Genomic DNA, 16,948 nt, shown 5'->3' with positions numbered 1-16,948 from the left:
TCCAACCAGTTTAAAATTGTTTTACATAATTTAAGAATTATCACAGGGTATGAAAATAATTCATAAGAAAAGGGTACAGAGGAATAAGGTGTATGGAAAGGGGAGACTGGCAGCAGAAGATGAATTAATGCTACATATTTATTTTGGAGATTCACCTTAGGTGAAAAGCACAACCGTCTAGATGAAAACTTTTGCTTATTATTGGTCTAAGGTGAAAGACACTGCCATCTACCCAACCCTCGGTCGGGGGAGTGGTACTGGTCCGTGGCCTGTTAGGAACTGGGCTGCACAGCAGGAGGTGAGCGGCTGGTGAGCGAGTGAAGCTTCATCTGTATTTGCAACCACTCCCCAGTGCTAGTGTCACCGCCTCAGCTCCATCTCGGATCATCAGGCATTAGATTCTCATAGGAACACTGTTCCCTGGTACCAAAAAGATTGGGGACTGCTGCTGATCTAGAACATAATCAGACTAAATATGTACACAGATGACACATTGAATGCAAAAGAACTTTTAAGTCCATTAGGAACAGACAAACTTATCTAAATTGTTTTTTGTTATTTAAGGAATAAAGCAGGATAAATCTCAGGCTTAGTTTCACACTTCCATGACACGGTCGAATTTTGACTTTTAAACTAACACTAAGGGGTTAATAGGATGGATGATTCTTTTTTTCCTAATTGAGATGTAATTCACATACCATAAAATTTACCATTTTAAAGTGTGTATAGTTCAGTTTTCTTTTTTTTGTATACTTTCAAGGTTGTGCAACCATCACCACTATTCAATTTCAGAACATTCTCATGATCCCCAAAATAAACCCATACCTGTAAGCCACCACAACCCCTTATCTTCTAGCAACTATTAATCTACTTTTTGCCTCTATGGATTTGCCTATTCTGGACATTTCTTATACGTGTAATTATATAATATGTGCTTTTTGTGTCTGGCTTCTTTAGTATTTTCAAGGTTCATTCATCATGTAGCAAGTATCAGTGTTTCATTTCTTTTTATGGCTGAATAATATTTTATTGTAATGAATAAACATTTTATTCATTTATTCACCACATTTTATTTATCCATTTATCAGTTTATGGACATTCGAGTTGTTTCTACTTTTTGAATATTATGAATAATGATTCTATAAACATTAATGCACAAGGTTTTGTATGAATATATCTTTTCATTTCTCTTGGGTATATATCTAACAATGGAATTGATATTAACTTCATGTTTAACTTTATGAGGAACTGCTACACTGATTCTAAAGTGGCCACACAATTTTACGTTCCATTCTAATGGATATGCATTGGTATCTTATTGTTGTTTTGATTTGCATTCCCATAGTGTACTTGTTAGCCATTTGTTTATCTTCTTTGGAGAAATGCCTTTTCAAATCTTTTGCCCATTTTTTAAATCCAGTTGTCTTTTTATTGTTGAATTCTAGAAAGTCTTTATATATTCTGAGGTTCCACCATATCAGATATGTAATTTGCAGATATTTCTCCCATTCTGTGGGTTATCCTTTCACTTTCTTGATAGCATCCTTTGATACACATAAGTTTTAAATTTTGATGAGTTCAATTTATCCATGTTTTTCTTGTTCACTTATGCTTTTGGTGTCATATCTAAGAAAAGATTGCCTCTAATTGAAGATCATGAAGATTTCCTTCTACGTTTTCTATGAGTTTTACAGTTTTAGTTTTTACATTTAGATCTTTGATCCATTCTAAGTTAATTTTTGTAGATGGTATAATGTTAGGGTCTCACTTTATTATTTTGCATGTGGTTATTCAATCATCCCATAGCAATTTGTTGAAAAGACTCTTTTTCCCCTATTGATTCATCTTGGGACGTTTGCTGAAAATCAATTGGCCATAGACACGTGTGTTCAGTTATGAATTCTTGTTTCTGTTTCATCAATTTGTATGTCTATGTGCCATATACCACACTGTCTTGATTACTGTAGCTTTGAAGTAGATTTTGATATTGGAAATTGTGAATCCTCTACCTTTGTTCCTTTTCAAGGTTGTTTTGGCTTTGGGGGTCCCTTGTAATTCCATATGAATTTTGGGGTTAGTGTGTTCATTTATGTAAAAAAGACATTTGGACTTGATAGTGATTGCACTGAATCTCTTCATCAGTTTGAGGAATATTCATCAAGTCTTTCAACACAGGTTGTCTTTTAACTTCTTTGTGTTGTCTTTAATTTCTTTCATCAATTTTCCTTTTAGTTTTCAGGTTACAAGTCTTGCACTTCTTTAAATTCTTTAATATTTTATTATTTTTGATGCTGTTAAAATTGATTTGTTTTCATTTCATTATCAGATTTTCATATCTAGTATACAACTGATTTTTGAATATTGATCTAGTGTTTTACAGCTTTATTAAACTTGTTTGTTAGCTTCTAATAGTGTCTAGTGGATTCTTTAGTATTTTCTTAGTATGTATAAAGTTATGCCATTTGTAGTATGGCTGCCTTTATATTCTTTTCTTCCCTAATTGCCCTTCCCTAATTGTCCAATACAATGATGAATAGAAGTAATGAGAGCAGACATCCTTATCTTATTCTTTATCTTAAATGAAAGGCTTTCATTTTTCACTAGTAAATATGGTGTTCACTGTGGGTTTTTCTTAGATACCCTTTATCAGATTGGGGATGTTTTCTTCTATTCTTAGTTTATTGAGAGTTTTTATAATGAAATGTGTTAGATTTTGTCTAATGCTTTTTCTGCATCTATTGAGATGAGCATTAATAGAATAAAGAACAAAAAGGTTTTGTTCTTTATTCTATTAATATGCTGCATTATAATCATTGATTTTTGTATGTTGAACCAGCCTTGCATTTCTGGGATAAGGATGGGTGTATATATATATTTTTTTGCTCATTTCAGACATACAGTACAATAGCTAGACATTTAGATAATTTATGAAGTGATCCCCTCAATTACTCTAGCATCCATCTGGCACTGCCCTCAGCCATTACAATAATGTTGTCTATATTCTCTATGCTGTACTCTGTATCCCTGTGACTGTTTTGTAACTACTAATTTGTATTTCTTCATCCTTTCATCTTTTTCACTCAGCTCTCCAACCCCCCTTCCCTCTGGCAATCACCAGTTGTTCTCTGTATCTGTGAGTCTCTTTTCGTTTAGTTTGTTCATTTCTTTTGTTTCTTAGATTCCACATATAAGTGAAATCACGTGGTAGTTGTCTTTCTCTGTCTGACTTATTTCACTCAGCACCATACCCTTGAGGTCCATTCATGTCATTGCAAATGGTAAGATTTTATTAATTTTATGGCTGAGTAATATTCCATTGTATTTTTGTACCATAACTTCTTTATCCGATCTTCTTTATCCGATCTTGGTGGGCACTTTGGTTGCTTCCATGTCTTGGCTATTGTGGATAGTGCTGCGTGAACATAGGGGTGCATAGATCTTTACAAACTGTGTTCGGTTTTCTTTGGACCAATACCCAGAAGTGGAATTGCTGGGATGAAAGGTAGTTCTATTTTTAATTTTTTGAGGAACCTCCATACTGTTTATCATAGTGGCTGTACCAATTTGCAATCCCACCAACAGTATACAGTGGTTCCCTTTTCTCCTTATCCTCATTAAGACTTGTTTTTTGATTTATTCGTGATAGGCATTTTGATAGGTATAAGGTGATATCTCATCATGGTTTTGATTTGCATTTCTCTGATGATTAGTGATGTTAAGCACCGTCTGTATTTTTTCTTTGGAGAAATACCTGTTTAGGTCTTCTGACCATTTTTAATTGGATTGTTCGTTTTTTTGTTGTTGAGTTGTAGGAGTTCTTTATAAATTTTGAGTAGTAATCCCTTGTCAGATATCTTCTCCCATTCAGTTAGTTCTCTTTTCGTTTTGTTGATGGTTTCCTTTGTTGTGCAAAAACTTTTTAGTTTGATGTAGTCTTATTTATTTTTTCTTTTGTTTCCTTTGTTCAAGGAGATATCAGAAAAAATATTACTAAGAGCAATTTCAGAGCATTTACTGCCTATATTTTCTAGAAGTTTTAAGGTTGGGTCTTACATTTAAGTCTAATACATCTTGAGTTAATTTCTTGTATATGGTGTAGAGGGTGGCCTAGTTTTATTTTTTCGCATGTATCTGTCCAGGTTTTCCAGCACTATTTGTTGAAGAGATGATCTTTACTACATTGTATATTCTTACCTCCTTTGTCATAGATTAAATGACCATATAGATGTAGATTTATTTCTGGGCTGTCTATTCTGTTCCATTGATCTGTGTATCTGTTTTTATGCCAGTACCATGTTGTTTTGATTACTATAGCCTTGTAGTATTGTTTGATATCACGAGTGTGATACCTTCGACTTTGTACTTCTTTCTCAAGATTTTAGTGGCTATTCGGGATCTTTCATGGTTCCATATAATTTTTGGATTATTTGTTCTTGTTTTCTGAAAAATGCCATTGATATTTTGATAAGGGTTGCATTGAATTTATAGATTGCTTTGGGTAGTATAGCCATTTTAACGATGTTGATTTTTCCTACCAATGAGCATGGTATGTGCTTCCATTTATTTGTATCTTCTTCAATTTCTTTTTTTCACTGACTTATAATTTTCCAAGAACATGTCTTTTACCTCCTTGGTTAAGTTGATTCCTAGGTATTTTATTGTTTTTGATACAATTGTAAATGGGATTGTTAACTTAATTTCTCTTTCCGATAGTTCATCATTGGTATAAAAATGGAACCAACTTCTCAATATTAATTTTGTATCTTGCTACTTCACTGAATTCATTTATCAGTTCTAATAGGTTTTTTTGGTGGAATCTTTAGGGTTTTTTATATATGGTATCTTGTCATCTGCAAATAATGACAGTTTTACTTCTTCCTTTCCAATTCGGATGCCTTTTATTTCTCTTTCTTGCCTAATTGCAGTAGCTAGGACTTCCAGTACAATGTTGAACAGAAGTGGTGAAAGTGGGCATCATTATCTTGTTCCTGATCTTAAGGAAAACGCTCTTAGCCTTTCCCCATTGAGTATGATGTTAGCAATAGGTTTGTCATATGACTTTTATTATGTTGAGGTATGTTCCCTCTATTCCCACTTTGCTAAGAGTTTTATCATAAATAGATGCTGGATTTTGTCGAACACTTTTTTCTGCATCTATTGATATAATCATATGGTTTTTATCTTTCAATTTTGTTAATGTGGTATATCACATTAATTGATTTGTGGATATTGTACCAACCTTGAATCCCAGGAATAAATCCAATTTGGTCGTGGTGTATGATATTTTTAATATATTGCTGAATTTGGTTTGCTAATATTTTTTTGAAGATTTTTGCATCAATGGTCATAAGAGATATTGGCCTATAGTTTTCTTATTTTGTATTGTCTTTGTATGGCTTTGGAATCAGGGTAATGGTGGACTTGTAAAAAGAATTAGGGAGCCTTCTCTCCTCTTGAATTTTTTGGAATAGTTTGAGAATAGCTGCTAATTCTTCTTTGAATGTTTGGTAAGGATGGGTATGTTTTTAAATAGCTTTGCATTTTTTTCTTGGGGAAATGTTAAAAGTTGTTCTCCAAACCTTATCATGGAGGCAACCTTATCATAGGACTGAACCTGGGAGAACATAATCTTTACGTAAATGTTTTATTTTAGAGTGCTAAGGTATAATATAAATAAGAACTATTCAGAGGTTTATATTGTAATACTTTGTACAACATAGAAGTAATTCTGACCCTTATTAAAATATTCAATCTTTTAGGTAACTTAGCGAGTCATTTGAGGATTTATGTTTATCTGCATAATTTTCTGTTGATAATATGCCATATTAATATTCTCAGAGTCTTAGAAGCTCTAGTTCAGAGTGCCCTGACTTCTGTTTTGACTGCACACACATTTCAGACTTGAAAAATGGTAAATAACAAGTGAATATGGAAGGGTCAGATGCCTATTGTGACAAAGGTTGTTCTTAGTGGTATTTCAGGAGACCTTGTAGCAGGAATATGTCAGAGCAATAAATATCTAGATAAGTATCTAGAAAAGGACAAGGATTTGGAAAAACAAAAAAAGCTTGATCAAAGTTCTGAAGCAAGGTCAATATTTTCTTCTGCTTAAAACTGCTTATAATTTGACATGAATTAACTTGCATTTCATTCTCACCTGTGGGAATGGCTGTTTGGATAGATGCCCAGGTACTTGTCAACTCTAGTTGAGAAGTTGAAATAATTAACCACTTGAAGAAGTTGTTAAATCAAACTTTGATATAGCTTTTTGTGCTTTTCCTTCTCTCTGCCACACCAGTATGCTCACCTTAACCAGAAAATGGCTTCAAGCATCAGACGTGTATTTTGTCCTTTATCTGTTTTATCCTCCTGGAATTTGCCAGACCTCCTTACTTTTTTCTTCTAACACTTATTTTTTTCTAGAGTTTTTCAGATCAGAAAAACCATCCAAATTTACTGAGGAAATTTTACCAAATTTTATAAGATTCTTGAGCTTCCACTGCATATTGATAAGGAACTGTTTGGTCCTTTTCTTCCTGCATCCCACCCAGGCTAAACTCTTATTTTATACACAGCAAATTTGGTAACACAGTATTTTTATAAAGCAGTTAAGCAAGGAATTTTAAGTGAAGTAGATCTTCATTTTAAACAACATTTTGGGTATTTGAAAAGAATGCCCCTGATTAATGAGTTTTAATTTCTCCTACCCTTTTGACAATCTGATGAAAACTGTGGGCTCTCTCTGTGAAAAAGTGCACATAACTTATTTATGTGGACTGGGATGTCATACACAGCACTTTAAAGGCCATCTGTGAACTCCTGATTAAAAATGCCCTCTAACAGTAAAATAACCACATTGGGATTCAAGGGTCTCTAGGTGTTACAAAGCCATAAAATTATATATATAGTTCAGATACAATATAAATTAAGGGTAAATTGTGATTTCATGTTACTAAAAAAGATATAGCTGCTGGCATAATGGATGCTGTGATGAGTGACCGAGATCCCCCTCAAGGGTTGAAGGACATATTCCCCCAGATGCTGGTAGTGCTAGCTTCGATGAAGTTTGCCTTGACTGAAGAGACCTGCTTTGCACAATGGCATTCCCCTTCCCATTGGTATCCAGCGACTGATCCATAAGAGCTTTAATCTGTTGCCCTGATTTGGGACAACTCTGAAAGGTCATCCCAGATTCAAAGCTCCTCATAGGGTTGTCTGAATTCTTTGGGACTTTGTTGATCCCAAAGAGCACCCTCTAATAAACTTTTTTGCATTGATCCCAAGAGCACCCTCTAATAAACTTTTTTGCACAGTAAAATCTGTCTCAAGGTCCACCTCCTCAGAATCTTAGCCTTGTCACACTAGGGTTGAATATTATTAGTCCAAGGTAGCTTTGGGCCATAAAAGTAGGCCTGGCTAAAGTAAAAACTTATATGAACTTGAATTAGATTTTAAATGTGTCAAGCACCCCATTTCTATTCCATTCAAACTTTATGTTTCAAGTAGATTTTGAAAGTCTTGGTTTCCTTGATTTTATTTGTTGTCTCCCAGTCTTTCTTTGGCACTGTAGAAAATCCCTAAGTCTCTGATAGTTTCATTTGTTTGGTCACACAGTGCGAACCTGTGAAAGATATGAGTTAGATAGAGTTGTTTACATGCTCCACAGAAACCCTTAGAGACTTCCCATATTGATAGGTCCATATGATAAGAGAATCCTTCCTACCATAATCCTGATTATATTCCTTATCATAAATCCTAAGATTTCTTAATGTTTAGAAAATGACTGATTTTATAATTATTGTTGAAATGATTATGTTCATTCTAAATATTTGAAAAATATGGAAAAGCAATAATGAGGAAAATTAAATGTAAAAATAAAATTTTCCTTGTTTTAAATTGGGATACTATTGTACATTTTGATAACTTTTCATTTTCATGTCATTGCATATAATAAACAATTTTCCAAATCTTTGATTAATCCTCAAGTATGTGAATTGTACTGGTTGCATAATATTCTAGCCAGTGGATAGATTATATTTAATTTATTTAGCCTCCTATTGTTATGTATTTGATTTTTATTGACTTTGTTATTATTAATAAATAATAGAAAAAATAGTGGTTGCTTTTTTCCTAAAACTAAGCCTAGTGTGTCTGCTTTAGTTGTTTAAAAATACCGAGTTCTTTCATCACTAAAATGTAGTGAACTATTATGTCTATTAAGACTCTAGATAGCCATTGTTACTGTACAACTTGAAGGGATGCCATTCATATAGATGATGTGAATTGAGGTTCTAAGTGCAGTCTGACCATTGCTGCTGCCTCAGAAGGACTGCTATTTCGGATCAATGGATCTTCTTTGTTTTTTGAGGAATTATAGAACAGGAAGGTCTGTCAGGTTCTTATATATATCTATCTGTCAGGTATAAAAAGAAGTATTTCCATAATTGTCTTCCAAACAGATTTTGACTGGTAGTGAATGACCTTTACTCTCACCAGTTTTTGCTTCATGTTATTCAGTTATTTTAATGTAAAAGGTCCCTAGATCCATTATTTGTCCTATGAGCAGGTCTGTTAAGTAACTTATTTCCTCTCTCAGCAACTAATAAAATTTATTGGGAACAGTGGACTCTGAATTTATTTTCCTCAAGGTTATACCTACACTTTCTATGTAGTTCAGTTTGAACAGTTTTTAATATAAAATGTAGTAGTACTCTGACAAAGTTTATTAATTTTCAGATGTTCTCATTTTTCCTATCATAAGGATTTTAGAATTGAAAGGAATATTAGTGGTCTTTTGTTTACAAGTAAAGTAATTAGAAAGATCAAATAACTTGCCCAATGTGACATAATTAGCTGTTTATTCATTACAGTAATTCTCTCCATCACTTATACTAGGGTCCCCAGTCTCAGGGCCACAAACCAGTACAGGTCTGTGGCCTGTTAGGAACAAGGCAAATGAAGCTTCATCTGTATTTGCAGCCGCTCCCCAACACTAGCATCACCGTCTCAGCTCCACCTCAGATTATCAGGCATTAGATTCTCATAGGAGCACTGGTTCCGGGGACTAAATAGGTTGGGGACTGCTGACTTACATGATGACAGAATAGCAGACTTGAAAGGAAAACTCAACCAAAGAAATAACTGGTTGTCAATCGAAATCTTTGCTGGGCTTATTAAAGATCATAAATATTAGTTGGGAGTATAGATAGAGAAGCTTTTAAAAACCTAAATTGAGTTTAAACCATTGCTTAGAGTTTCTCGTGACTTTGTTACTCTTGTTCTTCCTTCTGATCATTGGAAACACATGATTGGACAAGTGCAATTTAGAGGCCAATATAAATAGCCTGGGCAAACCTACTCATTTTGGTAAATGACAGTCATGCCTTGTTTGTACATTTTCCCAGAGTATAGATTGGTAGAAAAATAATTGCCTAGAAATTAGGAAACTTGGTAAGTTTTCTCTTTTTTAGAGTCTATTAATTATTGTAGATCTCTCTTTGCCAGCTAATAATGACCAGTTAGTTTATCCAGACTGTACTTCTACCACTGCTACTGAAAGGCGTTAGTAACCAAGAAGGCAAAGGTCAGAGCCTTTCTGACTGTCTCATTTCACACAATAAGTTTGATGCTTATGGCTGCTTAGAACAACTGTGGAGGCATCATTAAAAAAATTCTTTAAATGATGTTTAAAGTAGCCAGGTGATTATAAGAAGTGTTTGGGTTTCCTTGTCCTTAGAATTGTATCCTAGACGAAGTATCTTCTACCTTTTGCCAATGATTAGGGCCTCAAAGGCAGAGTAATCAGCCTTACTTGATTAGGAATAAATCACCCATGTTGAAACATGATAGTTTTTGACAACTGGCAATGCTGATAAAAACCAAAACAAAAAATGTCAAGAAATCTATGCCAATGTGTAATTGGTATGCAGATTAGATGAATTCACATGTACCATACTTTTGGTATTAGTCTCCTGCTGGTTTCATTGGTTTTTCTCTCTCTTTGTCAAATACATTATGGGAGGAGAAGGAAGGCTCTATATGATACAATGTTATTTCTATTTCTTTCCAACCCATTTAACAGAACTATATTATGATTAGAGAGGTCATTGTAAAGAAAATGTCTTCTTTCTCTAAATAGTTATTTAAAAAATAGTTCCTTCTTGAATTCTTTTTTGTTAGTTCTTCTCTGTGGTAATAAACTGTCTGTGTAAATCCGGTTGATCCTTCCCCTCCCTATTTATTATCAAGGACCCAGATATATGGAATAAACACCAGTTCCGGATATATGGAATAAACACCAGTTCCAAAACTTCACTCATACAGAAATTGAATACACACTAATAGGTACTTAATGATTTCTTTCTATATTAGACGAGGTATGCATGAAGTAGGAAGAAAACCCATAAAATTGTAAAATGTATCATTTTCTGCAATAATCATTTTATTGATTTTCACTATTATTAAAAATAAGTTATTTAAGTAAAAGAAGAAAGGCTTTTTAGCTATTTCACTGTCACATGCTCTGTAGTCCATATATATTAATAAACTGGCTTACTTCTACCCCTTGAAAGTCAGGCTAAACAGACAATTTTAATAATATCATGATACTGAAATCCTGATACCAAATATCTTTGGCTTTGCTCACCAGCTTTAGATATTGTGTTTGGATGTATGTTCCTCCCTTGGAAGATGTACTTTTGTATTTGCAGTGATTTGGTACCTCCAACCTTCATTCCTTGTTTCAGTAGGGATAACATTTTAATATAAATGACCATAATAATAATTTACTATGTTTATTAATAAATGCTGTTTAATAATAAGAAATAGTTTATGGAAAAAAGCTTGAGTTATCTTTGTGTGATTTTTTTCCATCAGAAAACATTACTTATAGTGATTAAGATTAGGGTTCTGGAGATAGATTGCCTAGTAATTAATTTTCTGGTGAGGCTTAAAGAGTTGTTTACATAAAATGCCTGTCACATACATACTACTTTCTTTTTAAGTGTTAGTGGTTCCTGTTAACATCACTGCCTTCTCCACTAACACCATTGCTATTATTTTTGTTGTTATTGGTATCATATAGTGATTTTAGGGATTCTGTGCTTTCTGTTTCTACAAAATGAAGGTGTTTTTTTTTTTGGGTAGATATCCTGAGCATATTTAAAGGAGTATTTTTCCACTTAACATGATTCCAAACAGTCATCTTTATCATTAATATTCAAGTATGTGCATAATGGATCCAGTTTTTCTCTTAGTTGTCAAAACATTTTGTAAATTGTATATTTCAGATCATGTGGATAATTAAACTTAGTATAGAATAAGATCTTTACTATAAATTGTATATATATATTGTATAATAAATACTGAAATGATATGGGGCTATCAGGAGGAACAGCGTCAATATTAGATTACTGAAAAGGAAAAGACCAGTGGCAATAATAATATGGTAGCATTCATATACCAGCTAGTTAGCAACGCATATAAACCCAGAGATCTTTGATGAAAAAAGCACAATTTCGAATCACAAACAAAGTGAAGATATGTAGTAGGACCTTTCAGTAGGGCTCAACTATTATCCATCATGAAGCTGGATGGAGGAAAAGTATTTTTTTACACACCTTTCCTCTCACAGCATCTTTTGGGTTTATTCGATGCTTGTGCAGATAGTTTACACATATCTATCTATTTGAAGTCTTGCTCACTGACAGCAACATGTCCAAAGGAGGCTATATTAGTAGTGTCTACTGCCCTTTCTTCATTTTGTCAGTTCTTTTCACTATGGTGTGTTTATTCCTTCTCTTTAGAAGTAAATAGGAGTCCAAGAGTAGCCATCCTTTTTCTCCTTTCTAGCCCAACAGACAGTCTGGGTAATTGAAGAAGAAAGTAGATTAGGGAGAATTTGTTAATGGGGATTTTACTTAGGTTAGCAGCTTTTGCACCTAAGTATTACCAGGAAGAGTTTTTGCCAGCAAAGAAAATGGATGCCTTTAGTAGTTTGGCTACATATAAATTATACATGTGGAATTGTTAACAATTTAGCTTCTTAATTTCTTTCTTAGATGCTAATGATGGAGAAAGAAGGGTATTATCCTTATTATGCATATGATAGCTATTCGTGTATTAGCTGGGCTCATAAAACATCTATTTTCTTGTATATAAAACTTGGTTGGTTCTTTGAAATTTTATTTTAAATAATGGTTCTTATACTGCTCTTTTTTGATAAGAAATTCTAAACAACAGCATGATTATATCTTTTCTTTGCATAACGTTTATAGCATTAGCAACTGGTTGACCTGTACAGCTGGTTAAATATATAAACCCCAGGGCATTGCATTCTGTATGTATATGGAGTATATACTAGATTTTCGAGTGGCAAAATTCTCTTCATTCATATACCAGCATTCATATACCAGCTAGTTGTGAGATCAGTCTAAATATTGATTCATATGAGATTCCAGTAGTAGTGTCTGATTAAACTAAAGGAAAACTAATGCTTTTCATCTGTGATGGTCTTTTCTCTTATGACAGGCTTTGGACTTTTTTTGGCATTGAAAAGATTAGAATCCATTTCAGGCTTATTAGTGGTTCATCTGTATGATCATTTCTTTGTTAAAGAGGTAGATGGGGTAAAGGGGGTCAAATATAGGGTGGTAGGGGGAGGGGGAAGTGGGTAAAGGGGATCAAATATATGGTAGCTGAAGGAAACTGGATTTTGGCTGGTAAACACACAATAGAATATCCAGATGTCAAATTATAATGTACACCTGAAAATTATATAATTGTATTAACCAATGTTACCCCAATAAACTTAATTTTTAAAAATTAAAAAAAAAAAAAGAAAATCGAAGACTTACAGTATTTATGGAACCCTTTTCTAAATTTGCTAAATTTGCCAACTCTTTTTGCTTCTCTTACTTGTTCTGCTTGTGGAATTCTCATTGACTCTAGACAGGATCTTCTTTTCCCTTCCTCTGTGGAATGAAGCAGGCCCTCAAAGAACTTATGCTAAATTGATTAATGCAGGAAATTATCTGAAGGTTGGATCTTGGGTTTTTTGTAGTTCCTTTTTTGGCAAGAGTTTATATGTATGCCTAAATACAGTTATAAAAGTCCAAGCTTATATATTATTTGTTTACTCACTAATTAACCAGTATTTATCGTAGATGTGTGTGTGCCAGATATGAAGATGGAAACCTGGGGCGAAGTGGCAGGATGGTTAGGGCTTAGTGTTATAATGTATAGATGGATGAAAGAGTGGAGGTAAATGTGATAAATATATAGATAGGTGAAAGAATGGAGGTAAAGGTGTATGTATATGTGGATATAAGTGTGATGGAATACAGATGGTGATCATCCCAATCTAAGGGGGTAGGAGCAAGAAAGTCTTCCCAAAGGAGATAGCATTTGTGTTGCCTTTTTTTTTTTTTTTTAGAGATAGATTTGTCTTTTACTAAGAGCGATATTTGGTTATGCACAACTTCATGCGTGTGAATCTTGAAGTTTTATTTTTATCGTTTTTATTATTTTAAATTTTATTTTATTAGTTTCAAGTATATAGTACATTGGTTAGACATTTATAAAATGTTAGATCATTTATAAAACGATCCTCCTAATTGCTTCTTCTCTCCCCTGGCTCTCCTTCTGGCCAATACATTGATGCTAACTGCATTCCTTATGCTGTGCTCCCCAATCCCCATGACCATCTATCAACTACTAATTTGTACTTCTTTAACCCTTCACCCTATTCTCTCAGCCCCGCAACCCAGCTCCTCTCTGTCCATCACCAAATTGTCCTCTATATATGTGAGTCTGTTTTTGATTAGTTTGTTTTTTTTGTTCCTTAGATTCCGCCTGTAAGTGAAATCATATGGTATTTTTCTTTCTCTGTCTGACTTATTTCACTCATATGTTCCTTTCTGAAAATCATGTAAAATAAACCAGCTAATTAGTATTAGCTCAAGAGAAGACTATGATTATATTCTTCGTTTTTCTCCATGGAACTTACCACCATCTTACATTCTATGTTCATTTCATTAATTCATTTGTTGTATATCCTATTAGGTTTAAGCTCTTTTGAGAGTAGGGATTTTTATCTGTTTTGATTATTTCTATATCCTTAACACCTAGAAAAGTGCCGGGCATATAGCAGGAGCTCAAATATATGTTGAATTAATGAATGAATGAAGTTGGTGAGTTCTAGTATAGTTGCTTTATTTATTTTCCTTTTGTTTGTTAAGAATATCTCTCTCCAATTCCTTTATATTTTTGCTTAATATTTTTAATTGTGTACTTAAATCTCCCTAATGATAACATGCTACTTCCACAATTTCTCAAACCCATTCCTTCCTTTCCATCTCTCTTCTCTCATTTAGCCTCCCAAAATCTCTTACCTGAATTAATACAGTCCCCTAATTGTTTTCCATGTCTCTAAGCAAGTTCCCTAAAATTTCCTTTTCTCAGCCATTAGAATTATTTATATAAAACACAGAACCAACCAGACCATTTCTTTACTTAAAAATATGTAATGGTTCCCATCTGTCTAAAGTAGCATTTGTGCCTCTTGGGATGGCACACAAGCCCATCCATAGTTTGGATTCAGCTGCATAATGGAGAGTTCTCTTACCATCTTATAACATAATAAAAATTTTTCTTTGTATCACTAGTGCCTGGCATGTCATAGAGAATTCATTATATACTTTTTTGAGTAAATGAATGCATATAAATGTGTATGGAGGAATGAAGAAGTACAATAGGAAGTTTCATTGAAAATGCTTGCTTTTTGGATAAAAGATGATATAGAAATCTAACTTAAGACTAGCATTTAAGAACAATTTTTCCTTTATACAGCTGACTTATTTTTCTTATTGTCTAGCTGTTCCATTCTCTGTCTTTCCTCGATTCTTTGTGAAGGAATTCCTCTTGGAATTTACACTATCATTTTGGAAGTAATCCTGTTTCTCATGGTTTTCCTCTCCGTAGTTCCTTTCTCCATCCCCATCTCTGTATGTTGGGCCTATGCGCGTGTGCGCAAGCCCATGTGTGTATCTTTTCTCTGTTCTGGCTATAAATTCTTTGTTTTAAGTTTTGCATGCAGTCCCGAAACCTTTAAGATTAAATAATTTTTAGGACAGACATTCACAGACAATCCTTATCTACCTGTTTTTAACTTAAAATTAATTCTTCTTCTGACGATTCATATTTATTTTAATTTCCTTTTTTCTCCCTTAAATGTATATGCACACTCAGATTGAAAATCTTCAAGAGCAACTTAGAGATAAGGAAAAGCAGATGAGCAGCTTGAAAGAACGAGTCAAGTCCTTGCAGGCTGACACCACCAACACCGACACTGCCTTGACAACTTTGGAGGAGGCCCTGGCAGAGAAAGTGAGTGATTGGTCCAGAATGTTCATAGACACATTTCCTCTGCTTTCTTATTAATTTAATATTTTCTGTAGTGATGAGACTTGGATATAGAGGACAGAAGAAATCCCTTTGGGCCAAAGGGAAGAGTCCTCTATACAATTCCTGACACATATAGTGTAAGGGGAAAGAAAATCCATTGCGTTCTTGCCAATTTAAGCATATGTTGCTAGGCGAGATGGATTCTACACTAGAGGGCAATGGCTGAAGTTTCTAAAGAATTAGCCATGTATTCTCCATTTATGATCTTGTGAAGAAAGACTTATTTTTATTTATATGTCAATTAGTTTGGGGATATGGGACTATCAGATTTCCTGATCATCAAGAAGCAATGTATAATTAGTTCTCCTTTACTATGCTACATTGATACCTAATGTATTTGTGGGTTTTAGTTATTAATACTGTGTATTAATACAGTAATACTGTTTTTCTAGTCTTGGCCTTGCTACTTCATTTTGCCTTCATGACCAAACCCAGTTTTTCAGGAATGGTTGACCAAATAAAAAAATGACCCAACATAACAAGTGTTAATGTCTTAAAAGGAAGTTTAAGGAATCTTAGTGAGGCATTTTAACTGGATTTTTTAAAGGAATAAGGTCACTGTTCCTTAAGCCTCTTGGATTCAGAATGCTTCAGGCTGCCTTGCGCGCATCAAAGCTTGATCCCTGAATATATTCTGAAAAAATACCCAGAAATGTACTTAAATTACTTAACTGTCAGACTTCCTGAGTATCTTTTGACAGAAAGAAGCTTTAGTGGTTTCTCTTTTCTTTACCCTTCTTTAAGCTATAAACTCAACGTATCATAACCTTCCCAACCTCCTCTTTTTTTAGGTGCGTAAATTGTGATATAAAAATCCATTGCCTTGTAGGCAACATGTTAATTATATATAAAGAACAAATATTTGTTACTTATTTTTCTTAGTGTGTGTGTCTGTGTGTATGTATAAAAGTTTTTGGTTTCTTAGGAATTGAATAAATGGGATTATTCCAAAAGAATGCATACTTTAGGGATATCTAATATTAGTTGAGATAATGTGCAAAGAAACATAGGGAAATCAAAATAACAAAGCCAGATCTTTGTTATAGCAAGATAGGTAGGAAGGATGAATTCTTTAAAAAGTAAATTATTAGCAACTTATCACTGTCTTTTGAATGGAAGATGGAAGTGTGAAATTTTATCTGAAAGTTAAATTACAGTCATAAAAGTATGAAAGGAATTTTCTCATGTATTGATGTGCTCTCTCATCAGGAGCGGACAATTGAACGTTTAAAGGAGCAGCGGGACAGAGATGAGAGAGAGAAACAAGAGGAAATTGATAACTACAAAAAAGATCTTAAAGACTTGAAAGAAAAAGTCAGCCTATTGCAAGGCGACCTCTCAGAGAAAGAGGTTAAGATCACTGAAATGGAATTATTTGGTTTGCTTAGTCAATGCATTGTGTGTTGGTTTTTGCATATTACATATAAAAAAGTATTTGATAGAAGATTTTTCTTAATATTCTATAGCAAGCTTTTTGAGAAGAACT

The 16,948-nt window shown here is 33.7% G+C and overlaps 1 protein-coding gene across 1 annotated transcript in view; it reads left to right on the top strand.

The window, feature by feature from the left end:
* The window catches only part of ERC1 (ELKS/RAB6-interacting/CAST family member 1), a 513,889-nt gene that overhangs the window by 155,481 nt on the left and 341,460 nt on the right, over positions 1-16,948 (top strand). Inside the window, exons 9-10 of the mRNA XM_011367885.2 lie at positions 15,247-15,384; positions 16,672-16,812. Coding sequence (XP_011366187.1) covers positions 15,247-15,384; positions 16,672-16,812 — 279 coding nt within the window. The remainder of the gene's footprint in view (positions 1-15,246; positions 15,385-16,671; positions 16,813-16,948) is intronic.

This window comes from Pteropus vampyrus, unplaced genomic scaffold (genome assembly GCF_000151845.1).
Source record: "Pteropus vampyrus isolate Shadow unplaced genomic scaffold, Pvam_2.0 Scaffold137, whole genome shotgun sequence".
In the NCBI taxonomy this organism is placed as follows: domain Eukaryota; kingdom Metazoa; phylum Chordata; class Mammalia; order Chiroptera; family Pteropodidae; genus Pteropus; species Pteropus vampyrus.
Note: the sequence above shows the minus strand (reverse complement) of the source record. Positions and strands in the feature narration are given on the sequence as shown.